Raw genomic sequence first — 27,802 nt, 5'->3', positions numbered from 1 at the left:
TCATATCAGTATGAATTTAAAATAAACTTATTAAAATTGGTGAAATTTTGTGTAGCCATTTTAATATTGAAGATGAAAGGAAATAAGATACATTGTTGGCACATTATGCTTTATTTTTTCAAGAAAGGTAAAAATGCAACTGAAATGCAAAAAAAAGAAAAAAAATGTGCATTGTGCAGAGAAGGTGCTGTGACTGATGGAAAGGCTCAAAGTGGTTTGTGAAGTATCGTGTTGAAGGCTTCTCACTGGACAACTCTCCACGGTCTGGTAGACAAGTTGAAGTTGATATCAATCAAATTTAGACATTAATTGAGAACAATCAATGTTATACCATGTGGGATATAGTCAGAATACTCATAATATCCAAATCAAGCATTAAAAATCATTTGATTTGATGTTTAGGTTCCACATAAGGTAAATGAAAAAAACCTATTTGACCATATTTCTGCAGGCGATGGTCTACTTAAATATTCCATTTAAAAATGTTCTGTTTTTAAAACAAATTGTGATGTTTGATGAAAAGTGGATTCTTTGCAATAATAGGGAATGGAAGAGATCATGGAGCAAGTGAAATGAACCACTACCAACCACACCAAAGGCCAGTCTTCACCCAAGGAAGGTGATGCTGTGTATATGGTGGGATTGGAAGGGAGTCCTCTACCATGAGCTCCTTCAGGAAAACCAAATGATTAATTCCAGCAAGTACTGCTCCCTATTAGACCAACTGAAAGCAGCACTCAATGAAAAGTGGCAGGAATTAGTCAACAGAAAATGCGTAATCTTTCATCAGGACAACACAAGATCACATGTGTTTGATGACCAGGCAAAAACTGTGACAACTTGGCTGGGAAGTTCTGACTCATTTACTGTATTCACCAATATGACCTCTTCAGATGTTCACTTGTTTCATTCTTTACAAAATTGTCTTAATGGAAAATTTTTTTTCAGTTCCCCAGAAGACTGCAAAAGGCACCTGGAACAGTTCTTTGCTCAAAAAGATAAAACGTTTTGAGAAGATGTAATTATAATGGTTTCTTTGAAACCATCTTTCTCTGAAAGATGGCAGAAGGTAGTGGAGCAAGTGGTGAATATGTTGTTCAATAAAGTTATTAGTGAAATGAAATATGTGTCTTTTATTTTTACTTAAAAAGCTAATGAACATTTGGCAAACCCAGTATGTATAGAATTTGCCAAAAGTAGCTAAACTATACTAGACAATATAAGCTATGTAATTCCAGTTAGCTATATCTTATTTTTATATGGGACTTTTAAGTTTTTATAGTGCTTTACCATGCATTATTTTAGTCATTCCTCATGATGATACTATGAAATTGTTTTGGGCAATTTTATTCTCCCAGACATACAGAGGAAACTAGCCTAAACAGTTGTTTTAAGTTAAGTGGCTTGCCCAAAACCACTTGATGATCAAATGGTGGAGTCTAAATTAGAAGCTGGGAGCATTCACCATTCTCTGTTTAAATATTTCCCCAACCTATTATTTAGCTTCTTAATTCAGTTCTTTCAGATGATCTTTGCAAAATCTTTATGAGATCTTATCATTCACTTGATAAACCTTGGTAACAAGTTACTGTTTTACTCAGGATACAATCTCACATCCTTAATATGGCCTTCATGGTGCCCTATGGCTTCTCTCTTGCTCTCACCTTTGTCATATACCACTCACATCCTGTTGGTCACTAGGCTTCCAGCACACTGTCCTCTTTGTTCTTCCCATACATGACTAAAGACTTTCCACTTGCTATTCACCCCATATGGATTGCTTGGCCCTTCTCTTCATCTGGTAACTCCTACACATCATAGAGTTCTCAGTTTCATTGTTAATGTCTCAGAGAAGCCTTCACCTAACCCACCAAATAAAACCAGTTCCTCTTAGTGTCATCTCTCAGCAAACCCTTAATTATCTATCAGTTTATACTGATATATTTATCTTTGTGAGTTTGTTTAACACCTACCCTCTCCCTTGTGTGAGGTCTACTGCAATCAGAAACCATGTCAGTTTTGCTCATTGCTGGTCTCCTCTGGTCTAGTTTCTGGCATGTAATAGCTGCTCAGTAAACAAGTGTGGTTGGACTGAATAAATCCGTGTGGGTATATACATAGCTCTGTTGCTAAGCAGAGCTTTCTATTAAATTAGAAAATATTGTCAAACCAGTAGATTTTTCTCTATTTCCTGGGAACAGGTAGATTGAAGTGGCTTTTTGTTGGTTGGAACAATTTAAGCAAGTCTTGGAAAGTTATCAGGAGAAGAGTTCGGAAGAAATAGAATGGATTACCTAGGGAGATTGTGGAGTCTCCTCTGGAGGTTTAATCAGAGGATAATAATTAAATTTGAGGAAGTTTAATGTCTATATGAAGGCTCTGAGATATAGACAAGCTCTTCTGGGATATCAAAGACTTGGACTTAATATACCTTTCTTTTTGCTTTTATATTTGGTTCTTTGTCAAAGGCCCAACTTTTTGCTTGGGCCCAAACAGGAAAAGGACTTTAGAATTCTAGGCTCACTTCTGATTTCTTTTTCTCCAGCACGATGTACAGTCAACTCTGCTGTGTCATAATCTACCTGTTCCTAAAGATCACTGTGCAGGGCTTGCAAGTGAATGAAATTTTCTCAGTGACACATTAAAAAAAGATAGGAATCTAATAAAAAGGGCAATTAAATTTGACATGTGTTAGATACTAAGAAATATGTAAGTAATATGCTAAATATAGCACTGTACCCTGAAAAGGCAGGTAGTTTACCTGTAGAAGTGTTCATGGGCAGCTTGAGTTACTATGAAGCGGCAGAAGGAAAACTATAATGGGAGGACAAGGTGTACTTCCATCTGTAGATGGTGGTGGCTCATCCCATGCAGGGAGGACTGAGGGCACCAGTGGGTCTCTGAGACATGTGTGACTTGTGTGTTTCTGTGCTAGGTTAAGTGAGATGCACTCTTCTGTGTCGGCTTATGTTTCTCATGAATAAAATAGGGCATAAGCAAATGTGAAGTTGCTGTGTCATGCTCAAATTTCCCCTGGTATATCAACTGGATTGGAATAAGTTTGCACCTTTAAAATACAAGTTATAACTGAACTGACAGTAGTAAGAAAACAAGGGGCATTTGGGCTCTGAAAAACTTGGTTCTAGTTCTGAGGACTAGATACAGTAATGAAGGTGAGAACATTTTATAAAATGTAATGTGCTTTCTGAATTAAACAATTTCATGTAGAACTTATGCCAGCGTTAGAGATGGAAACTATAGAATACAGGATTGAAAGTTTACCCACTTAGAGTGAGCTTTTGTTGAGAAAAATATGCAAACTTTTCTTTGGAGTGAGAGTAAATAAAGTCTGCCACTAGGGGAAGGAAGAGAATGCAGCTAGCAAACTTTCTGTGGACATGTGTTTGATGTCACTTCTTAGACTCAGCCCCAGGGCTAGTAATTTAGGTGTGATGATAAGAAAAGCCAAGAAGGTGAAATGGTGGAAGAGGTGATACCGCTAAGTGAAACTGGGAGAAATACAAATATGAGACCCAAACAGTTTAAAAAAACACTCTTTGAGCTCTCTTACCATGGCTTATTAAAGCCAGCCAAGCTCAGTGCATCAATGGAAAGAGCAATGTTGCCACAGAAATGTGGTAACCCAGATTTCGGTGACAGCGTCTTTGCTTACTGTTCTTTGGTACGTAGTGGCACTATATAAATAACACCCAACCATTCTCCATCTCTTACACCCCTTCAGTCTCCCTGCTGGGAAAGATGCAGAGCAAACCTGTGGGAGCAAACCAAAATTGCTTTGAGGATAAGTTAGTTGACCTCCAGGATACAGCTAACATGAAAAAAAATATGGCCATCCATTGATATACTATCTTGCCACGATTAGCTATGTTTTATAATTTAAGTAAGATTTTTCCACATTTGGAAAGTAGGTATGGTTTATCGTAAGCTTTAATGGTTCAATAGAAACATACACCATTCAAAGTAAATATCTTTTAATGAACAATTTTTACTTCATTAGTCTAGAATTTCATGTAACTTTTTCTGTATTGTAAGGGTATCATCTATTTATATTTGAAAAGGCATTAACAAGTTGGACAGAAAGATTAGCCGTACAGAAAATCTCCTTTATTAGATCTTGAGAGTTATTCAATATAGGAGTGAATCTACAACATTCTTTACTTTTGAATGAAGAAGGGATGACATTCTCTCTGCAAAACTTCACAACTTTCATAAAATGTACTTCTAAACATATGCCATTTTTTTATTGCCTGTTTCTGGACCCAAAGCACAGTCTTCCATATTCTATAAGGAGACTTACTCATGTTCCTTCTAGTCCAATGAGTCTATATAAAGTCCTATATAAAGTTCCTTCTAGTCCTATGAGTCCATATAAAGAGTAATGTTGATTATGTGTAATAAATGGGTGAATAGTTTATATTTTAATGTATCTTTAATTTTGGTTAAATATATGTAAGTATAAAATTTGCCACTTTAATTCTTTCAACAGTGCTTCGATGTTAATTAGTATGTTCCTCTTCCATTGCCACATTTTTCCTCCTTTCCAAGGCTGCTGGGAAGTGATAGAATATAGATTTGATTTTGATTTTACTTTTTCTAATTCTGATAGAAATAATTGATTGTGGGAGTCAAAGATGGACAATTGAAAAGTTAAGGACATAGAAGTTACAACCCTCACTTAGCAAAAGGCCAGCTCCATAATCAATAAGCAAATATTTCTAGTGCCACTATGCATGGGGTAATACACTAAATAAAAATATATATGCATAGTTGACATAGTTCTAACCCCAAGCAACTATTCATCTAATTGGAGAATTAGAATAAAAATGTATTAAAAATAATGATAGAAAAAAATAAGTAAGGACCTAAAGGGTGTTAAAGATTGCAGCTACATTTGAAACTCGGGGATGGGAAAGAACAATTACATGATAAGGGAAAGGTTCTAGAAGAGAAGGCTTAAGCAGGAGAAAAAGCATTGTCAAAGATACAAAGTCAGTGGTGTGAGTTAAAGTATTTTTAGAGTACACCTTCATTTCCAGATTATGACCTAACATGTTCTTCATGGTCCTCAGGAAAACCTTTTCCACATGAGTTAGAGCTGGAGAAAATCCATCTTTGTTATTACTTCCTGTGAATATACCCCATCCAATGGACACTCTTTCATCCTCAGTAATCCATGGTACAAAGTCATGGTGTCTAATGTATTTGGAGACTAAGGTCTCTACTTCCCTTCTTTTCCTTTAAGCATTGATATTCCTCATAATCAGGCATTGAGTCTTTGGTTTTCATCAAAGAATATATATTCTAAATGCAAAGTGCTTAATTTAGTAACAATAGTAACTATAATAGCGAGACACGCTAGAGAGAAAAAACAATGAAATAAAAACATTAGCATGATTGAGTCTGCAGTGTCAGGAGGAGCTGATCATCTGTGCTTTTCACCGGTTCTAGGCATGAATTTCTGCTGAACGATCTATACTAGGTCATCCAGTCCATCTTTTAATTTTTGATGCCTGTTTGTGAGATGAGCTAGTTTTCTGGGATTGTAAATATAGTGGATAGTTTAGCCTAGTTTTATCAACAGATATCTAATTGGATAAAATAAAAACATTCTCTGAGGTCCATGGTCTAATAAACTTGAAATTCTTTTCTCTTCTATAAAACACAGTAATGTTCCTTTTAAAGCATATACCAGAGATTGAAGAAATGAAATAATCATGAATAGGCATTAATGATCTGAGTCATTATTACTTGAATTATTATGCATTTGATAGTATTATTAGATCATAGATCTTCATATCTGCACAGGAAGCCACCTGGTTTAGTGGAAATTATTTAAGCATTAGAGTCAAATCAGCCAGGATTGAAAACCTGTTATCTTCTGGTTTTTATGACAAATGACTCAGATGTCTTTAAACTTTGTCTATAGCAAGAGATTAATGATAGAACCTACTTCATGGTGTTTTTAACAAGGACAAAATTAGTTATTGTATACATAGAATCCGAGTTAGCACTTTGTAACTGACAGCTAGTATTAATTATTTTTGTCATAATATTTAAGCAACGCCTTCTTTAAAGTAATTTTCTTTGTGTCTTTTATAGCATGAGAAGCTGATACATGAATTGGAGGAGGAGAGGCACTTACGTCTTCAGAGTGAGAAGCGGTTGCAGGAGGTAACACTGGAGTCTGAACGCAACCGAGTTCAGATGCGTGGCCTGCAGCAGCAATTCTCCAGGTATGGTTATGAATAGAGCTTCTTGCTTCAGAAGGTGCATGTTTCGCTGCACCAATCACATTTTTACTTGAATTTCCATTGTGCAACCTTCTGTTGAATCTAATTGGTTAATTTGCCAACAGTTTCAACCTTGTCTTTTGTTCAAGCCATCTTACTGCATTTGGACCTTCATTTGCCTCTGAAACTTCATTTGCACCTCACGTAGTCTTGGCTTTATTGAACCTGCTTGTCTTTTCTTCCCTGATGGCTTCCCAAGGGGTCTTATAGCAGGATTTGGTAGCTTTGTAGTCCATTGGCATGTCCTGTGAAAAGCCAGCCAGGAAAATGAAATTTCTCTGGTCATGATAATCCTATTTTAAGGTGAAGAGAGAGTGTGAATCTGATCATCCAGTAAGCTCTTACTCATGACTTAGAAAAAACATTAAAGAGTGGTTAAAAAAATCAATGAGCTCCTTTCCTTTCAAAATGCATAATGTGAATTTGAAAGAGGATTCTAAAAAAGTAGCTCTTCTTAGATTTAATTCCAGCACAGTCAGAATCTTTTAGTCTTTGATTATAGTCAATATAGGGTCAGGTGAAGTTTGTTATTTTAAATCCATTCAGTTCTGTGGATGAAACATGAGCTTTTGCAAATATAGTCCTAGGACCAGATCTGATCACCCTGTGAGGGACAATTTACTTTTCATTTCTATCTCACTTCATCATTTACAAAATCAAGAAAATATTTTTTCGTTTTTTCTTCCTCTGAGGTTCTCCCAGGCAGAATCAATTTTGAGAAGTTACTCTTAAATTTTTACAAGCAAACTATGTAGATCTTACTTTTAATTTACCATTGGGATTAGGATATTATCTATGAGTGATTTCAATTGGTGTGCCTCAAAAACTTTAAAAACAGCCCTGGCTGGTGTGGCTTAGTGGATTGAGCACTGGCCTCTGAACCAAAGGGTCCTTGGTTCGATTCCAGGTCAGGGCACATACCTGGATTGCAGGCCAGGTGCCCAGTAGGGGGCACGAAAGAGGCAACCACACATTGATGTATGTTTTTCTCCCTCCTTTCCCCTCTGTCTAAAAATAAAATAAATAAAATCTTTAATATATATATGTGTATATACACACACACACACACACATATATACACACACGCACACGCACACACCTTACTTAAAAAAAAGAATTATAAAAACATTCAGTACCTGACTATTTATTTAGTCAGGGATGTTGACCTCTTTCCCCTTAGATTATTAAATGAAAAAAAGAAAACAGCCAACTCAGTAATAGCCATCTGTTGTAAATGAATAAAAATTAGACCTTTTTTTGTCAAGTTCGCAAAAAATATATACTTGTCAGTGTGATGCAAAATTGTAGTAATTAGTTTATATGTGCCATGTGATAAAAGAGGTTAAAAATTTCTGTGATTGGTGACAGATAATATAGCTTCCTCATATAATAATCCTTAATTTTTGGATGTGTTATAAAGGCAGACCATAGTCGGACCTGCAGATAATTCATCTCATTGTGGCTAATACAATGAATGTATACAACATTGGTTTAGAGGCTTCTTGGAGGAACAGGGTAAAAAGAACAGATGACTCCTCTGAGTTTGACCATAATTTAACACCCTGTTCCACTCTTCAAGCCCATAATACACAAATACTATGGAAATGCACTGATTGATATTTTAACAAGTCCATGTTCCACCCCTCATAGGCTATTACTTATACAACCTTATGTTTGATTTCTCATTTGGTTTGATGGCGACTCTCACCTCATAACTCCCAACTTGAACTAGCAGATCCCCAAAGGAACTTTAAAACAAGCACTGCTTTGTAATACTTGCCATTTTAATAATATAAGAAAGGAGGAGGCAGATCTTGCTACCCTTGTACTGTCTAATTAAGACATCTCTATATTCAAGATATTGATTTACAGGGTGTAAGGCACATGAAACAGCAAATTATTTTTATATTATGCCAAGCCATCTGCTATAAGTCAAATGACAACCCCATACAGATCCGAGTTGCACAAGAGCTAAGTCTTCATCACAGGCTGAAAGAGAAAATAATTATATGTAAAACAGTGGTGGTTTCACATACTGCTTTTGTGAAGATTTTTTGCCCCCAGTGTAGTGTTTTCTTATGTGCAACTTCACCAAAACTGAGTTCAAGTCTATTACAGCCGGACAGCTAAAGTAAATTAGAAAAAATAGGGGAAAAGTAAATATTACAGACAAGATTATTATGAAATAATTTAACTAGACCCACTAAATAATTTTCTGATTGCCTTTTACATTTTAAACTTTGATTTGTAAGATAGTTCTAATTGTGGTTATTTAAACAATTCTGTTACTATAACTAAGTCTTGTAAAATTCTCAGTATTACAGAACATACCTACTGTGCATTACCATTGGACATGGCCAACATCTAAATGCGCACATAAATAATTTCTACAATCTAGACTATTGTATTGAATTTAAAACTTTTATATTCATGATTTTCTCCCCTTTCTCCTGGGTTGATGAGTTTATTTTATACACGATGATGTTTGAGATGTGGACTTTGATATTTGGGCTTTTTTGAGGCTTTGTTCATCAGATGAGGTTACTTTTGAAAATAATGTTAGTAACTTAGCTTTTCAAAGGGTGCAAAGTGGCTTATGATATAAAAGACTGTTTTCCAATACAGCTGATAAAATAAAAACAGAAAATAAAGACCACAAAAGAATAATGTGGCAAGGGATCATACTTATGTACCCCAACATGTTTTCTGAGAATGAGTATTTAATTTAGCTTTAAGATACCTGGCATAAAAAAATAAAAGGGAAAACAAAAATATAGGTAATTCCTATTTCATAGATAAATGCAATAACTTCTTAAAGAGAAAAACATAACCTCTGGCCATAAATTCATAACAGAATGCATCACATAGGCCCCTTTAGAGATGGCATTGAAGAATATAATAGACAGTGTTCCAAGATGGAAATTAGGATTAAGTCTTAGAAGTGATACTACTTCTGCTATGTCATTTATATCTACAAAGTTAAGCAGCTTCTGAATTTTACAATAAATGAATTAGGAGTGCTAGGTCCATGCCTAAGTGCTAACAAGCAAGATGAACTCCATTGCCTAAGGTTCTCAAGTCAACACTATACTGCAAGTTCATGGGAACATCTAACTACATACATGTTGTAATACCTTTTTTATGACCCTAGAACTCAGAGACATGAGATGCTGAAGCCTGGACTGAGTTGGGTGGAGTGTTTTCCTGGTATGCTTGGATGGCACTAGCCTTAGGGGTTTCTAAACCATAATTAAGGAGATTTTCAGTCTCAGACTCAGGGATGAGGTGAGATATTGGAGGGGACGTGAATAATTAAGTGAGGAGCTACAATTAGGTGTGTGTCTTGATTAGAGTTCAGTTGTCAGCTTTAGGAAAATTAGTCTGATGTTTGATTTTATGCAGTTTCAACTAGGTGATGGGCCTGTTGACCTAAACAGCAAACTTGAACATTTTTGATCATCTGTGGTAAGGAGTAATGGGATCACTTAGATGATAAAATCTATAAAAATGTTTGAATGAGTAGTTCTCTTTTATGTCACCATAAAACCTTCACCCATAATCTCTTATGCTCTCTTGATCTCTGATTAGGGTATAATGATCAAGAGTGGTTCAAAATTTGGAGAGAGAAAAAAGATGGACCAGAGGTTACATAAGCAGCTCTAAGCTCATAAATCAGAACTTGCTGGCGCTGAGGGTGATACAGGCAACCATCAAAAACATGATTCAAACTATTTACATTCTTTACTGTAAATACAGAGAAGAAGAGAATATACTTTCAAAGTAAGCCTTTCCTACAGATGAAGGAGTATTTCAATAAGGTGATACTTAGAAGCAGGTGGTGGTATCATTGAGTCTGACCCTTCTTTGTGATATTACTTGTTGATATAAATCAAAGATGCTTTCCAGATGTCATAATGCTAGTTTAACCCATTGTCTACATGGTACATATGGCTGAGCATATTTTACATGGAATTAGAGTTGTGACCCCCTGTAATTCTACTGTCTCCACCCTCCCTTTAATGGTTTGTTTGAACTGTGATTGTCCAGTTAGCTGAGGTTAATTGTGTGGACTGAGGCTGTGGTACGGCCTTCCTTTCTATGTGAAGATAATTAGGGTTTGAACCCCTAGCCTCATTATTCTACCCTGAGTAAAGGAAGTGTTTGTGCATCAGTTAGATACACCTGGAGGAGCACTTCCAAGAACACTGTATAGTACCTTAAGGTGGAATAACAATGATTTTTAAACAAAACAGACTTGTGAAGAAATAAGCAACTTCTGCAGAGTACTGATTTCATGCAAACCATGCATGATGTATAGATGTATTGGAGTTGGTTCCTTTGAAAACAGTCTAATCAATGTATAGATTATTATTAGAAGCTGCTATTCTTAAGTGAGCCACTTTTACTGGTTGTACAGTAAAATAGTATACAGTATGTATACTCAAAAAATGTACAAACCAGCCCTGACTGGTGTGGCTCAGTTGGTTGAGCATTGCTCCACAAAGCGAAAGGTCCCTGGTTCAGTTCCTGGTCAGGAAACATGCCTGGGTTGCAGGTGTGGTCCCTAGACAGGGCGCATGCCAGAGGCAAGAGATGGATGTTTCTCTTCCTCTATTTCTTCCTCTCTTCCCCTCTCTCCAAAATCAATCAATCAATAAAATCCATTTAAAAATGTATAACCCAGGTCGAGAAGCCTTATGTATTTAGATGAACAAAATAACACATTTACATATCAGCTGTAAAGGAAGGGAAAGTTTGTCTAAATTCAGGAAAGCCAGATTTCATTTTGTAATGGACATGTCATCATGCAAACACATGACTCACTCCAGATAAAATTAATAATTGTGTAGGGACACTAATAATGGTAGTACATGTATGTATAGTGTGACAGCTCTATTCTGCAATATGTTTGAAACAAAATTAGAATCAATCAACCTAGTAGAGCCACCACCAGGGAGATATATTTTATAAACTTTTTTAAATTTATTTTTATTTTTAAAATTTTATTTAGTTATTTTTCAAGTACAGTTTTTTGTCTATTTCTCCCATCCCAGCCCCACCCTGTCTCCCCACCTCCCTCCCATTTCCTCCCCCCCAGTCCTCATCCCTGTGTCCTTCATACTTGTTCCTCAAAAGCCCTCCCCCTTTTTCCGCTTAAATTCCCTTCCCTCTCCCCTCTGGTTGCTGCCCACTTGTTCTCTATTTCAGTGTCTTTGTTTTTATTCTGTTTGCTTGTTTGTTTTGTTGCTTAGCTTCCTGTTAAAGGTGACATCATATGGTATTTGTCTTTCAATGCCTGGCCTATTTCACTCCATAATGCTTTCCAGTTCTATCCATGTTGTTGCAAAGGGTAGTAGCTCCTTCTTTCTCTCTGCTGCATAGAATTCCATTGTGTATATGTACCACAATTTTTTGATCCATTCATTTACTGATGAGCACCTAGGTTGCTTCCAACTCTTGGCTATTGTAAATTGTGCTGCTATGAACATTGTGGTGCATAGGTTCTTTGAAATTGATGTTTTAGGATTCTTAGGATATAATCCTCGCAGTGGAATTGCTGGGTCAAAAGGCAGGTCGATTTTTATTTTTCTGAGAAAATTCCATACTGTTTTCCATAATGGTTGTACCAGTCTGCAATCCCACTAACAGTGAACTAAGGACCCCTTTGCCCCACAACCTCTCCAACATTTGTTGTTTGTTGCTTTGTTTATGATAGCCATCCTGACTGGTGTAAAGTGGTATCTCATTGTGGTTTTAATTTGCATCTCTCTGATAGCTAACGATATCGAGCATCTCTTCATGTGTCTCTGGATCTTCTGTATGTCCTCCTTGGAGAAGTGTCTGTTCAAGTCCTTTTCCCATTTTTTAATTGGGTTAGATGTCTTCCTAGAGTGGAGTTGTGTAAGTTCTTTGTATATTTTGGAGATGAAACCTTTGTCTGAGGTATCATTGGCAAATATGTTTTCCCATACAGTTGGTTGTCTTGCTAATTTAATACTGTTTTCTTTAGCCACGCAGAAGCTTTTTATTTTGATGAGATCCCATTTGTTTATTCTTTCCTTTATATTCCTTGCTCTAGGGGACATATCAGTAAAAATGTTGCTGCGTGGAATATCTGAGATATTCTCGCCAATGTTCTCCTCTAGGACTTTAATGGTGTCACGGCTTATATTTAAGTCTTTTATCCACCTTGAATTTATTTTGGTGTATGGTGTAAGTCTGTGCTCAAGTTTCATTTTTTTGCATGTAGCTGTCCAGTTCTTCCAGCACCATTTGTTGAAGAGGCTATCTTTACTCCATTTTATGTTACTGCCCCTTTTGTCAAATATTAATTGACTGTAGAGAGTTGGGTTGAGTTCTGGGCTCTCTGTTCTGTTCCATTGGTCCATGTGCCTGTTTTTATGCCAGTACCAGGCTGTTTTGATTACAGTGGCTTTGTAATACAGTTTGATATCAGGTATTGTGATCCCTCCTACTTTGTTCTTCTTTCTCAAAAGTGCAGCTGCTATTCAGGGTCGTTTATGGTTCCATATACATTTTTGAAGTGTTTGTTCTATGTCTGTGAAATATGCCATTGGTACTTTAATAGGTATTACATTGAATCTGTATATTGCTTTGGGTATTATGGACATTTTGATGATGTTAATTCTTCCAATCCATGAACAAAATATATGTTTCCATTTGTTTGTGTCTTCCTGATTTCTTTCTTCAGGGCTGTGTAGTTTTCTTCATACAGGTCTTTTACCTCCTTAGTTAGGTTTATTCCCAGATATTTTATTTTTCTTTTTGCTATATCGAATGGGATTTTTTTCTTGATTTCTGCTTCTTCTGATTCATTGTTAGTATACAAAAATGCCTTTGATTTCTGGATATTGACTTTGTATCCTGCTGTTTTGCCAAATTCATTAATTAGTTTGAGCAGTTTTTTGGTAGAGACTATAGGATTTTCCATGTACATGGAAAATCCTATAGTCTCAAACAGTGACAGTTTTGTTTCCTCCTTTCCTATTTGGATGCCTTTTATTTCCTTTTCCTGCCTGATCGCTGTGGCCAAAACTTCTAATACTATATTGAATAGAAGTGGTGAAAGTGGACATCCTTGTCTTGTTCCTGATCTTAGTGGAAAAGCTTTTAGTCTTTGCCCATTGAGTATGATATTGGCTGTAGGTCTCTCATATATGGCCTTTATTATATTGAGGAATGCTCCCTCTATTCCCACTTCGCTGAGTGTTTTTATCATAAATGGGTGCTATACCTTATCGAAAGCTTTTTCCGCATCTGTTGATATGATCATGTGGTTTTTGTCTTTGCTTTTGTTTATGTGATGAATTACATTTACTGATTTGAGAGTGTTGAACCATCCTTGCATCCCTGGGATGAATCCCACTTGGTCACTGTGTATAATCTTTTGGATATATTATTGGATGCGATTTGCCAATATTTTGTTGAGGATTTTAGCATCTATGTTCATCAGTTATATTGACCTGAAGTTTTCTTTCTTTGTTGTATCTTTATCTGGTTTTGGAATTAGGATGATGCTGGCTTCATAAAAGGAGTTTGGGAGTTTTCCATCCTTTTGGATTTTTTGGAATAGTCTGTGAAGAATACGGGTTAGCTCATCCTTAAATGCTTTGTAGAATTCTCCTGTGAACCCATCTGGCCTGGGGCTTTTGTGTGATGGGAGTTTTTTGATTACTGCTTCAATTTCTTTTGCTGTTATTGGTCTATTCAGGTTTTCTACTTCTTTTTCATTGAGTTTTGGGAGATTATATTTTTCTAGAAATGTGTCCATTTCCCCTAGGTCTCAAATTTCTTGGCATACAAGTAATTTCTTACAATCTTTTCTATTTCCGTGGTATCAGTTGTAATCTCTCCTCTTTCATTTCTGATTGTGTTTATTTGCTACTGTTCCCTTCTTTTCTTGATGAGCCTACTTAAAGGCTTGTCTATTTTGTTTATATTTTCAAAGAACCAACTCCTGGATTCATTGATCCTTAGAATTGTGCTTTTAGTCTCTATGTCGTTTAGTTCTGCTCTGATTTTGGTTATTTCCTTCCTTCTACTTGCTTTGGGCTGTTTTTGTTGTTGTTCCTCAAGTTCTTGCAGGCGTAGGGGTTAGGTTGTTTGTTTGAAATGTTTCTATTTTCTTTAGGTAGGCCTGTATTGCTATAAACTTCCCTCTCAGGACTGCCTTCGCTGTATCCCATAAGTTTTGGGTTGTTGTGAGATTGTTTTCATTTGTTTCCAGGAACGTTTTGATTTCTTCCCTAATTTCATTCTTGACCCATTCGTTGTTTAGTAGCATACCATTCAGTCTCCATGATTTTGGGTGTTTTAGGTTTTTTCCTTTGGGGTTGGTTTCCAGTTTCAGTTTCTTGTGGTCAGAGAAAATGCTTGGTATGATTTCAATATTCTTGAATTTGTTGAGGCTTGTTTTGTGTCCTATCATGTGGTCTATCTTTGAGAACGTTTCATGTGCATTTGAAAAGAATGTGTATTTAGCTTCTTGGGGTGAAGAGCTTTGTATATATCAGTTAGGCCCAATTCATCAAGGGTGTTGTTTAATGCCACAATGTCTTTGTTGATATTTTATTTGGAAGATCTGTCCATTTTTGATAGTGGGGTGTTAAAATCCCCCACTATAATTGTGTTGCTGTCTATTTCTTTCTTGAATTCCTCTAAGATTTTCTTTATATATTTTGGTGCTCCTATGTTGGGTGCATATATATTTATGATGTTAATGTCTTCTTGGTGGATTCCTCTCTTGAGTTTTATGAAGTGACCTTCTGGGTCACTCTTTATGGCTCTTTTTTTGAAGTCTATTTTGTCTGATATGAGAATTGCTACCCCAGCTTTTTTTTCTTGTCCATTTTCTTGGAAAATTTGTTTCTAGCCTTTCACTTTTAGTCTGTGATGGTCTTTTGTCCTGAGGTGGGTCTCTTGTAGGCAGCATATGTGTGGGTCATGCTTTCTTATCCATTGAGCTATTCTGTGTCTTTTGATTGGAGCATTTAATCCATTTACATTTAAGGTTATTATTGATAGGTACTTATTCATTGCCATTTTTGTACCTGTGTTCCTCTCTGTCTGTCTCTTTTCCTTCCTTTCCTTAAAGCAGTCCTTTTAGTATTTCTTATAGAGTTGGCTTGGTGGCAGCAAATTCTTTTAGACTTCTTTTGTCTTGGAAGCTCTTTATTTGGCCATCTATCTTGATTGAGAGCCGTGCTGGGTAAAGTAGCCTTGGTTGTAGGCCTCTGTTTCTCATTACTTGGAATATTTCTTGCCATTCTCTTCTTGCTTGGAGCGTTTCCCTTGAGAAGTCAGTGGCTAACCTTATTGGGGCTCCCTTGTATGTTATTTCTTTTTTCTCCCTTGCTGCCTTTAAGATTCTTTCTTTGTCTTGGAATTTTGCCATTTTAATGATTATGTGTCTTGAAGTGGGCCTCCTTGGGTTCCTCTTGAATGGGACTCTGTGTGATTCCTGGATTTGTGTGACTTTTTCTTTTATCAAATTAGGGAAACTTTCTCTCATTACTCTTTCAAATACTTTTTCTATCCCTTGTTCTTCTTCTTCTCCTTCTGGTATTCCTATTATTCGGATATTATTACATTTCATATTGTCTTGCATTTCTCTTAATCCCTCTTCATTCTTTCTGAGCCTCTTTTCCCTTTCCTGTTCTTTCTGTGAGATGCTTTCTACTTTGTTCTCCAATTCATTAATCCGATCTTCTGTTTCATCTACCCTATTTTTAATGCTTTCCACTGTGTTTTTTAATTCAGAAATTGTATTCTTCATTTCCTCTTGGCCCTTGCTAATAATTTCCATTTTCTTTTTCATGTTGATATAGTTCGCAGTGAGATCATTATAGCTCCCCTTTAGTGTCTGGTAGCTGATTGTGCGCTCTTTGAACTTCCTGATAACCAGTGCTTTGAATTCAGTATCTGATAGTTTACTTGCCTCTATTTCATCTAACATTCTTTCTGAGGGTTCCTCCTTTCCTTTCATTTGGGGATTGTTTCTTTGTCTTCCCATTGTTTGTGAGACTCTTCTTGTTAGCCTCAGCTTCTTAGATTAATCTGTTTTGATACCCTGGGTTTATGGTGTGAACTTTAGTGGTGGAATGCCTGTGAATTTCAGTGGTGCAGTCTCTTTTGGTCATCCTGTCCCTCTCTGCTTCCACCTACTCAAATATGCAGCAACTTTTGGCTTCTCTCCTACAGCAATTTGCAATTTGTCTCTCTGACTCTCCTATTGGGAGGCCTCTTCTATGGATCCAGCTCTGGTGTTTTCATATTTTCATGTTGATTGTGACTCTTGTGGGTAAAAGAAAGAAATGACAAGGAAAGATATAAAAGGAAGAAAGAAAAAAATGGTAGGGGAATGGAAGAAAGAGCAATAAGTTTAGAAACAAAAGAAGAAGAAATAAAACAGAAAACCCAGGAAAAGAGGACAAAAGTATGGAAAGATGAAACAGTAATAAAATTTAAAAGAAATAACAGATTACTTTAAAAAAGCAAAAAGATAAAGAAAAGAAATGGAGAAGGAAGAAAAGTAAAAAAAAAAGAAAGAATAAAAATAAAATAAAGTAAAGTAAAAAAACCAAGAAACAAAATACAAAAAACACACAAACAAAAAGAATCCCCCAAAAACAACATCAGAAAAGGAAATGTCACTTGTTGGCTTCAAACCAGCCGAACTGGTTTTTCTGGTTGCAGTTGGCTGAGGGTTGATTGTTGTGATTTTTTCAGCCAGTCCCTCTCAGGATCCAGACACTTGGCGCCTCTCCCCAGCTCCCTACAATGGGGAACTAGGACTTCCTCACAGCACTCCCCTCCCAGGGGTTACTGCCATGGGCTGGTTTGCTGTGTTTGTGGGCACCTGCACCAGCCTAGTTGCCTGGTTTCCTCAGGATTGAGCACAGACCTGCTCCTGTTCTGTTGGGAAGCTCTAGGCCCTCTGCCCAGTCTTGGGTTCACTGCCAAGCTGGGTGTGAAGCAGACCAGGCTGTTGTGTCTATTGGATTCAGAGCTCCACGCTGTACCTCTCAGTTCTCCTGGACTGGCAACCACAGAGTCCTTTGTTGGGGCCCTTTGTCCTCCTCACCCTCTCTGCAAATTCTATCGAACAAGTCTCTCCTGGCACCCCATCTTGCTTGGCCAGAAAGGGAGGGGGTTGAGGGTCTCAGCTCTTTCCCCAGGACCCCTCAGAGCCCGGGGCTTCCAGATAGTCTGAGGGGGGTGGGCCGGAAGCCAGGAGCTGATCTGAGGACTGGGCGCAGACCTAGAAACTCTGTGCGCACATCATGGCTGGCTGCGTGGTGTGTGTCCCTTCTGCTCCTGTGTTTGTCTGGGTCCCCTGGCCAACCTCTGCCAAAAAAACCTAGGCATGGAGCAGCACCACACCGGGCGCTGGACCCAGAACTGTGTGCAGGCTGAAATCTCCTCTGCTCCCCTCTGGTTGGGTCTCTTGGTAGGTCCGGGCCCAAAAATCCTAGGGAGGGAGCTTTCTGGGCGCTGAACGTTGGCCTAGGCACCCTCATGCACTCTCCCAGATACATTGCGTGTGGGGCAACTAGTGTCCCAAATTGCTCGCAGGCTGAAATTCCTTTCACACCTCTTTGCCTGGGCCACTTGGCCTGCCTGGCAGAAAAAATCCCAGGGACGGAGCCGTCTGGGCGCTGAATGCTGTCCCAGGCTCTGTTAGGCACTCTCCCAGACACAGTTCCCACCAGGCGCAGGAACTCCGAACTATGCACAGGCTGAAATCACCTCTGCTCCCCTCTGGTTGGGCCACTTGGCAGGTCCCAGCTCAAAAATCCTAGGGAGGGAGCCGTCTGGGTGCTGAAGGCTGTCCCATGCGCCCTTGGGCTCTCGCCACTGGGCGCTGGTTCCCCTACCCTGCACTGGCTGTTTCTCTTTGCTCTGTCCCAGAGACTACTGTACCGCTGCTGTCTCCCTACCGTCTGGTTCCTCCGTGACCGATGAGGTTTCTGGTCTCTTATTTTCATATATGCTTGGCAACTGCTGGCTTGCTGGTTTCACCTCCTCTGATGGGACAGGTTTCTCTCCCTTTTGTACTAGGATCTGGTATCTGCTCCGTCCTAGTCCATCGCCATCTTGAAAGCCTGTGACCTATTTATTTATTTTTAGAGAAGGGGAAATGGGGGGGGGCAGAAAGAGAGGAAGAGAAATAGCAATGCTCAAGAAAAACATCCACTGACCGGATGTCTCTCTATTTTATAAACCATTGACAGTTAGCAAACTATATTACACCCAGAGCATCATCAGGGATCATTAGTATTTCTTTGTAGCCTTGAAATGTTCCATGATTGTGTATGTGTATATATTTAAACCATGAACTATAAATTGAAGTAAAAGGAACAATTAAGCTTTGTCACCCATAATTAACTAAAACAGTTGAAAATCACCCAAGTGGAGCCCAAGCTTTCCCTCTCAACCTCCAAGATTTCTCAGCACTTGTTTTGACCTTCTTTTCCTGCACTGTTATCTGTTCCCTGTCAGCCATTGCTTTGCTTACTATAATGGGGTTTTCTCCTATCAGTTCAATGCTATGCTTAAGTGAAGTCCACTGCATGCTGAACTTCAAGGAGAGGGAAATGGAGATAGTTTTACTGCTTGACTTGTTCACTGGTTACTGTTCACATTAGCAGCTCTCAGAGACTTTATGGAATCCTGGGGTTTATTTTCTTCTGTCCATTTGGAAGCTGTAGGCAACAGGCATAGAAGTGTATGTTAAAGAGAATAATATGCCCTTAAATATTTTACTCATGTATTCCCTCTTTCCTCTTTATCTGTCTGGTGCATTAAAGTAACACTTTCCTTCCATCATTAGGAGGAGTGAAACATAAGAAGATAAGAAAAGCTGTCAATTGACCTTTAGACAATCAATAACACGGAGCTCTTTTGCCCCTCTTCTACATTTGTTCCCATTTCAGAATGTTCTTCAACCTCAATTTCTCCCAGATGCTGGCTTTCTGAGTGCCTTGTTCCTTCTGATGAGTGTAGAGGGCAATTTTCTTTTGATTTGGAGTTGCTATTTTCATACCGTCAGCAAAATTTCTGGCTGAGACTTCATAAAAACAAGGGCTTCTCCTCTGCTCCTCTGAGTACATCTACTAGAAACTTAAAATTAAAAAGCAACATTGATTAAACGATAAATTTTCTTCAAATTACAATAGATGGAAGAAGAGATTTTTATTATGTTTTTATTTTTATTTTTAAATATTTTATTTATTTATTTCTAGAGAGAGGGGATGGGAAGAAGAAAGAGTGGGGGACAAACATCAATGTGTGTTGCCTCTCATGTGTCCCCTCCTAGGGACCTGGCCTGCAACCCAGGCATGTGCCCTGACTGGGAATTGAACTGTCAACCCTTTGTTTCACAGGCCCATGCTCAATCCACTGAGCTACACCAGCCAGGGCAGAAGAAGAGATTTTTAAATGACATCTTTTAAAATGTCTGGTTAACATAATATGGATCATGTTTGGATGTCAGAATTTTATATCTTAGTGGTCTAGTGTGAAAGCTCTCTCTTGAGCAATGCAGAGGGAGGTTAAACCAACTATATAGATGATGGAAAGAAAGAAGGTCATTTTCAGCTCCCTGAACAACTGTTAACTTAATGCTGAACATCCCTTAATGTCTTTGTATTTCTGTTTCTGCACGAGACATATAATGACACTGCCATGAGTTTCTTCTCCAATTCTGAATAGAACTATATGTTGTTGAGTAGATAACGAAAGTTGTTGTCTATTATTCATTGCTGGTCAAGAAAACAATATTAACAAAGAGTATAGTTCCAATTTCACTTCAAAGAGCACTTTTCTATTAAGTGGGTTTTCTGGGACCTAACTTCCAACTAGCTTAATAACTTCAGTTAAGTAATTTGACCTTTCTGGATCTGTTTGCTCATTTGTAAAAGGAAAAAGTTGACTTGCATTATGGTATTGCAGTGCATTTTATGCTTTTTAAAAAAATATTTTATTGTTGTTCAAGTACAGTTGTCTGCCTTTTCCCACTCACCCCAGCCATTCCCACTTCCCTCCCTTGCTTCCATCCCCTCCTTGGTTTTGTCCATGTGTCCTTTATAGTTGTTCCTGAAAACCCTTCCTTTCCCTTCATTATCCCCTCCCATCTCCCCTCTGGTTACTGTCTGTTTGTTCTTAATTTCAGTGTCTCTGGTTATATTTTGCTTGCTCATTTGTTTTGTTGATTAGGTGCCACTTATAGGTGAGAACATATGCTATGTATCTTTCACCATCTGGCTTATTTCACTTAGCATAATGCTCTCCAGTCCCATCCATGCTGTCACAATGGGTAGGAGCTCTTTCTTTCTTTCTGCTGCATAGTATTCCATTGTATAAGTATATCATAATTTTTTTATTCATTCATTTACTGATGGGCACTTAGGTTGTGTCCAGCACTTGGGTATCATAAATTGGCAGCACTTTTTATGCCTTTTAAAAGACAGAGTATTAAATCTGGAATGTGTTTCTTGGGTAAAATTGTAATTGCAGTGTTATAATGAGGCCTCCTTAAGGTTCTAACAAGCAGGAATCTGCTTTGAGGGCTTACTACCCACATTGTCATTGTGGTGAAGCTGTGCAGGAATGAGCCTTCATCAAGTCCGTTTGGTGATCTGACTCTGGAGAAGTTAAGATTAGAAAACTGCCAAGCCCAGATGAAATATTTTTGTTGAGGGCAGCCAAAATTGAACACTGAAGACCTTGACTGGCAAAAGGAAGCTAAGAGTCTCTGCAGTGGACATAACCATCATTGCTGTTGGCTCTGATGTTGTCTGCTTTAGGATTTATTTGAACTGATTTGGGGAAAAGTCTGAGGAGAGAGAACTTTATGACACCGAAATTGTTTTTACTTATACACAATTTCTCTGAAGAAATAGTCAGCAGTAAAAACACCAATGATTTAGTCTCTTCTCTATACATTTTTAAATCACCTGTAATAACTCCTAATGTGTTACTATTTCTTTTAAGAAATAAATGCAAAATATCGAAGCATATGTTTTTCTTCATTGGGAGCTAACTTTGTTATTACTCTCATGAACAAATGCTTTTTGGGTCAGATTTACATAAAATCCATTTTTAGGTGTATAGTTTGATTAGTTTTGACAAGCAGATATCATCATGTAATCAAGATATAGAATATTTCATGCCTCTGACATTCCCTCATTTCTCTTTATTGTCATTTCACTCCCCACACTTCCAGCCCTTGCAAGGACCTCTCTGATTTCTCTCCCTGTAGGTTTTAGATTTGCTTTTCCAAGAAAGTCTTAATATTTGAAGTTGTAAAACATTTAACTATTTTTGAGTCTGGCTTTTTTTTTTTTTTTACTTAGTGTGTCTTTTGAAATCCATCCTTGATGTTCCACAGATCAGTATTGTTTAATAATATTCTGTTGTATAGAGGAACCACCATTTATTTATTCAACTGCTGATGAGTTTCCTTCAGTTTTTGGTTAGTATCAAGTTCCTACAAACATGCAAATTCCATGTATAGTGTTAGTTTTAGTTTCGTTACTGTGGGCCAGATAACTAGGAATGGGATTACTAAGTCATTTAGTAAGCATATGTTTAACTTTATGAGAAACTGCCAAAATGTTTTGTAAGATAGCTGTGCCATTTTGCTTTCCCACTACCAACATATAAAGAGTTCTATTTTCTCCACATTGATAAATACTTCTTGAAAAAAAGATACAGAAAATGGACACAAAATAAATAAAAACAAATGTTTGGCTCAATGAATTAGTCTAAGGGTGAACATTCTTGTAACCAACATAAAATCAGCACCTAGAATCTCTTTCTGATGTCTCATCACAATCTCAACCTCCCACTTTTCCCAATAAGTAACTATTTTCCTGACTTTATAGCAATAACGAACCTGTGTTTTTAATAGTTTTATCATTTAACACACATCCCCTGACACTTTTTCTTGCCTGTTTGTCATAAAACTAACTATATCTTTTAGGTTTCCTTTTTTTTAATTAAATTTATTAATTTTTTAAACATTTTTTATTGCTTATGCCATTACATTTGTTCTATCCCCCCCTCCATTCCCCTAATCAGTAGGTACCCTCCATCACTTGCTTCTTCTTCAGATTTATTTGTTGAAGAACCTAGAGTATTGACCAATAATTTCTCATAGTCTACATTTGTTGATTAAGATTCTCTTCTCCATATTTTGTATACATCAGTAGCTATTTTCATGCATTGCTCATAATAATGATTTAAATAAAGATTTAGGACTTCCAGTCAAGATGAAGGAGTAGGTAAACACAGCTCACCTCCTCAGCCAACTACATTAACATTACAACTAAAATATAGAACAACCATCAGAAATCAAACTGAATGGAAGTCAGACAAAGAACAGGCTGGTCTACATTCATCCAGACATGGAACCAGCTGGTCCCACACCCATGTGTGGTGTATAAAAATCACAGGGGATATCTCAAGAGTGAGGAGTTCCAACCCAAATCAGACCCCCAAGCCCAGGGTTCCAGTGCCAGGAAGATAAGTCCCATATCTTCCGACCGTGAAAACCAGTGGAGATTAAGTCAGTGGAAGAAATTGCTGCAGTTCTAACCAGTTCCTCTTAAAGAACCCACACATGGACTTACTCAGACTTACTCTCTCTGAGCTCCAGCATCAGGGTGATAGCTTGGAAAGCACCAATGGCATACAGGGAGGAAGAGAAGTGTGTGGCGTTAAGGTAAGAGCTGATGTCTGAAGAAAGGCCAGCTTTCTCCCAGACAGAAAGGTGGGCAGAGGACATTGTCCCTTTTCTGAACCCTCTCCCCGCAGAACCATGGAGCTGACAGGTAGATGCCATGTCTGAGATTCCATCATCCTAGCCAGCACTGTTTGCTCTGTCCTGGAGATCCCTTGAGGCCCTGTCCCACCAAACTTTTGGCCCACCCAAGCTGTTACAGTGGCTTTTCCTTGTGAATGGCTGATCTTGGCTCATGCTTCACAACTTTTTAAATCCTTTCAAATAAACAACAGTCAGCCTCAGTGAGCCCCCAGGCCCCATACTTCTTAGTGGCCCCAGGTCTAGCACTAACAGCAGTCAGCCTACATTTACAACTTGGCTACTAATGGGAATCTCCAAGCCCAGCACAAGTAGCAACCATCTCGGATTAATTTACAGCTCATGCAGGGTGACCCCAGGCAGAATACAGGTGGGTGCTGACCTTGGCCTGCACCACTTGGGAAACCTCAGAGCCTGCATAGCCAGTGGATAGCTACTGACTACATTGGAGTACCACCGCCCTGCTCCTACACAGCTGATCCCCCATGGAAGGTGAAGGGTGGTGGTCAATGGTCATAGCCAGTCCTTGCAGCTGACTGGCCTGAGTAAATTCCTTCCATTGGCCTGTCAACAACAACTAAAGGCCAATTCCCAGAGGAGAGTGTACTTAGCTCACACAAAGGGCACACCTTGATTACCCAGCTTGGGTGATTGGGGAGGCTGTGCCACTGGATCCTACAGGACACCTACTTCATTAGTCCACTCTATCAAGCCTGGTAGATGTAGCAGCTCTACTTAATATATGGAAACAAACACATGGAGGCTGCCAAAATGAAGAGACAAAGAAACATGGCCCAAATGAAAGAACAGTTCAAAACTCCAGAAAAAGAACTAAACAAAATGGAGACAAGCAATCTATCTGATGCACAGTTCAAAACACTGGTTATAAGGGTGCTCAAGGAAATTAGTGAGGACCCCAAGAGCATAAAAATGATCCATTCAGAAATGGAGAACAATTAAAATAAAAAACAATTTACAGGGAAACAACAATAGCGTGAATGAAGCCAATAATCAAATCAATGATTTGAAATATGAGGAAGCAAAAAAACAACCAATCAGAACAACAAGAAAAAAGAATCCAAAATAACAAGGATAGTGTAAGGAGCCTCAGAGACACCATCAAGTACTCCAACACTAGCACAATGGGAGTGTCAGAAGGAGAAGAGAAAGAGCAAGAAATTAGAAATCTACATGAAAAAATAATGAAAGAAAACTTCCCTAATTTGGTGAAGGAAATAGACATGTGAGTTCAGGAAGCACAGAGAGTCCCAAACAAGGTGTATACAAAGAGACCTACTTCAAGACACATAACTAAAATGCCAAAGGTTGAAGATAGAGAATCTTAAAAGCAGCAAGTTAAAGGCAGTTAGCTACCTGCAAGGGAGTTCCTATAAGACTGTCAGATGATTTCTCAAAAGAAACTTTGCAGGCTAGAAGGGATTGGCAAGAAATATTCAAAGTCATGAAAAACTGGGGTGTACAGTCAAGATTGCTCTACCCAGCAGAGCTCTCACTTAGAATCAAAGGGCAGATTAACAGCTTCTCAGACAAGAAAAAATGGAAGGAGTTCATCACCAAACCATTATTATATGAAAAACGTTTAAGGGACTTATTTAAGAAAAAGGAGATCAAAACTATGAACAATAAAATGGCAATAAATACATATCTATCAACAATTGAATCTAAAAAAGAAACTAAGCAAACAAGAAGAACAGAGCCAGAATCATGGATATAGAGAGTATTTTCTTGGTTGCTAAATGGGAGGAGTTATATGGGAATGGGTGAGGAGGTGAGGGGATTAAGAAGTATAAATTTTTAGTTACAGAATAGCCATGGGGATGTAAAGTACAGTATGGGAAATGAAGTAGCCAAAGAATGTATACACATGACCCATGGACATGAACAATGTTCTGGGGATTGCCTGAGGAGTGAGCATTGTTGGATGGACAGGCACAAAGGGGGAAAAATTGGGACAACTGTAATAGCATAATTAATAAAATATAATTGATAAATATATAAGTAAATGAATTAATAAAAGAGTTAAAGTTTGCTGTTAGATATCCATGGGAGAGAGAACTTTTCTCATATTCCCCTAATCCATCTAACACCAGTACAGATGACCTTGCCATGATAGGTAGTCAATATATATTTGTTGAAGGAAGGAAGGAAGGGAGGGAGGGAGGGAGGGAGGGAGGAAGGGAGGGATGGAGGTAAGTGTGAAAAGAAAGATGCAGCCAGCATTGTACTATGAAAGACTAGGTTACACATGTGGAAGAATTTTAAAGATAGTGTGCTTATGATAGAAATTTGGTTCTAAGAGAGGTTGCAGAATGGTTGTTTATGGGGATCTTCAAAATTTTTATAATAGTCATCATTCTTAGAGTTATAAACCAGGATGACCTGGGAGGGTGAAGACCCAATTTCCTATTTCTGGTCTTCTATGACAGAGTATTCAGCCACAAAAGATGAGTTGCCTGTTTCAGAATATTTGCAGAACTCCTAGCTGCAAGGCACTAAGTGGAGTTTGGTGCATTAAAAGTTTACTTCCCTTTGGGTAAAGTTGACTTTCAGAGAGTGTTTTATGACCCTTGGATAATATTTTACCAGTCCGTCTATGGTTGGAGTCTTTGTAGTGAATACTATTGTTCTGATTATCTTTTTGGTCTATACCCATTGCATTTAATGAATGGTGTTCCTGCAGAGTGTATCTTTTGAGTGCTGATTATAAACAGTTGGAATTGTTGGGAATCCTTTGTTTAATTTGTGAAAAGTCAGTCAAGATGACCCTTGTTATAAAAGTTTACATGTGTTACTAACAAACAGCCTTAAGCTTTGAACAATGTTTTCACAGAATAAAGTAGGGAATTAGCAATACTAAAGCTATGGGATTTTGACAAAAGAAAAGTGTTGTAGTTTTCATTTAATTGTGTTTCAGAATTCTTTTCACATTTCTTCTGACCAAACGTTTTCTTTGTAGTAGCAGCAAATGACAAATTTTATCAAAATACAAATATGAATTTCTTTTTCCATAGTTTCTATAATGTTTTTTACTGTCAGGTTTTATAATAAGCATTTTTATTAATATTAGTATGGCCCCACAAATGATGTATTACTTTTATTTTTCAATGTTTCTAAAGCCATTCTCTTCATTATTTCATTCAATTCTCACTATAACCTTATGCATGGTAGGCAAGCCATGATTTAATATCATAATTGGCCAGATGAGTAAATGAAATTATATCAAATTAAATGAGAAACCTGGTAACTACCATTTTCTCATTTCAAAATTCATAAGGAATGTCCAATTGTTGCATCTTTAGTACCTCTTTCTTTTTTTAGTACCTCTTTTAAGGTTTCTACTTTCTCGGTATATTTTTGTAGTGCATTATCAGACAGGCTGGGCTAATGGTTAAATTAGCATTTGAAGACATTCAGACTGCCATCATATTATAATTATGTTTCTTACATGGACTGTGTAGTCATTGAGTCTAGCTAAGAAGACCCAAATTTTCACATTGCAGTTGTCTTGGACAATACATATTTAGCTAGCAAAACCCTGTTCCATATTATCCTTTCCACCTGATGCCTTTCTACCAGTCCACTTTTCTTATATGGTTACTGTGAACACTAATCACATAATTATGTATTTTCTTGCTGTTGGTTTTGGATCTTAATATGATGTAGCTTTCTCTGCACTATACTGCGAACTTCTTATGGTTCAAGACTGACATATAGTAGGTGCTCAGTAAATGTTGTGATAAATGAATAAAGTAATATTTCCAGGAGTTCTGTTGCTATTTTAAGCTACCATTTATCAAAACCTCACTGTAGCTGGTATGTAGCCATCCTGATACATCAACGATACTAAATAATTTTCAAATTTCAAATTAATTTTAATTTTATTCCATTTAATTTTCATTTAGATAGTATTATTGCATTAAGAGTAAGATTTTGTAGGGACTATTGAGAGCAAAGTATGAAAATTTTAAAAAAATAAGAAAATTGGTTTGACTTTGTACTGAGCAAAGTGGGGACCACAAAATAAGTTGTGTTTCCTGCCCCAAAGATCTAATGGTAAAGACAGAGTCACAATTTAACAACAATAACAACAAACTAACTTAGATGGAATCCAATCTTTACTGCAAGAAAAGAAGAAAAAATTGGCCTAAGAAACACTCTGCAAGCAAGAAAGGAATTCATAAGAGATGAGGATTGAAGTTGTGTGTAGGTGAGGATTTCATAGAGAACTGAGGGAAGAACATGTTAGGTTAAGAGAACAGAACACAAAGTAAGGCCTAAGGTGTGTTTTTGGAGCTCAGTGCCTCTGAGGCCCTTATTTAAGCACACTGGCCTTTTGAATCAGGCCTTCGTCATTCCCTTGTGTCCTGGATAGTGAAAGACTATCTGGCCCACCTTTACAGCGCTGATCTTATAAATATCTTAATCACACAAGTCAGTCTTACTTTGAAACCTTTGTTCTGAAACGAGGTAGCCACATTTGATGTCAGAAACACTTTAAGAATTGAATTCTATTCCCTCAGAAATTCACATTGTTTTCAAAAGAGTCTCCAGTAAAGTAGTAATATATTTACTATACTTCCAACATGCATGACACATATAAATGCTTACAAGTCTATTGCCTTTG

At 37.6% G+C, this 27,802-nt stretch overlaps 1 protein-coding gene across 4 annotated transcripts in view; it reads left to right on the top strand.

Moving 5' to 3' along the window:
* The window catches only part of NCKAP5 (NCK associated protein 5), a 995,643-nt gene that overhangs the window by 528,526 nt on the left and 439,315 nt on the right, over window positions 1-27,802 (top strand). For all 4 annotated transcript variants that reach the window (XM_053666799.1, XM_053666798.1, XM_053666801.1 and 1 more), the window contains one exon: window positions 6,121-6,254. In XM_053666799.1, coding sequence (XP_053522774.1) covers window positions 6,121-6,254 — 134 coding nt within the window. The remainder of the gene's footprint in view (window positions 1-6,120; window positions 6,255-27,802) is intronic.

The sequence above is a fragment of the Artibeus jamaicensis genome, unplaced genomic scaffold, assembly GCF_021234435.1.
Source record: "Artibeus jamaicensis isolate MK-2021 breed Jamaican fruit bat unplaced genomic scaffold, CSHL_Jam_final contig_1284, whole genome shotgun sequence".
NCBI lineage: Eukaryota > Metazoa > Chordata > Mammalia > Chiroptera > Phyllostomidae > Artibeus > Artibeus jamaicensis.
Note: the sequence above shows the minus strand (reverse complement) of the source record. Positions and strands in the feature narration are given on the sequence as shown.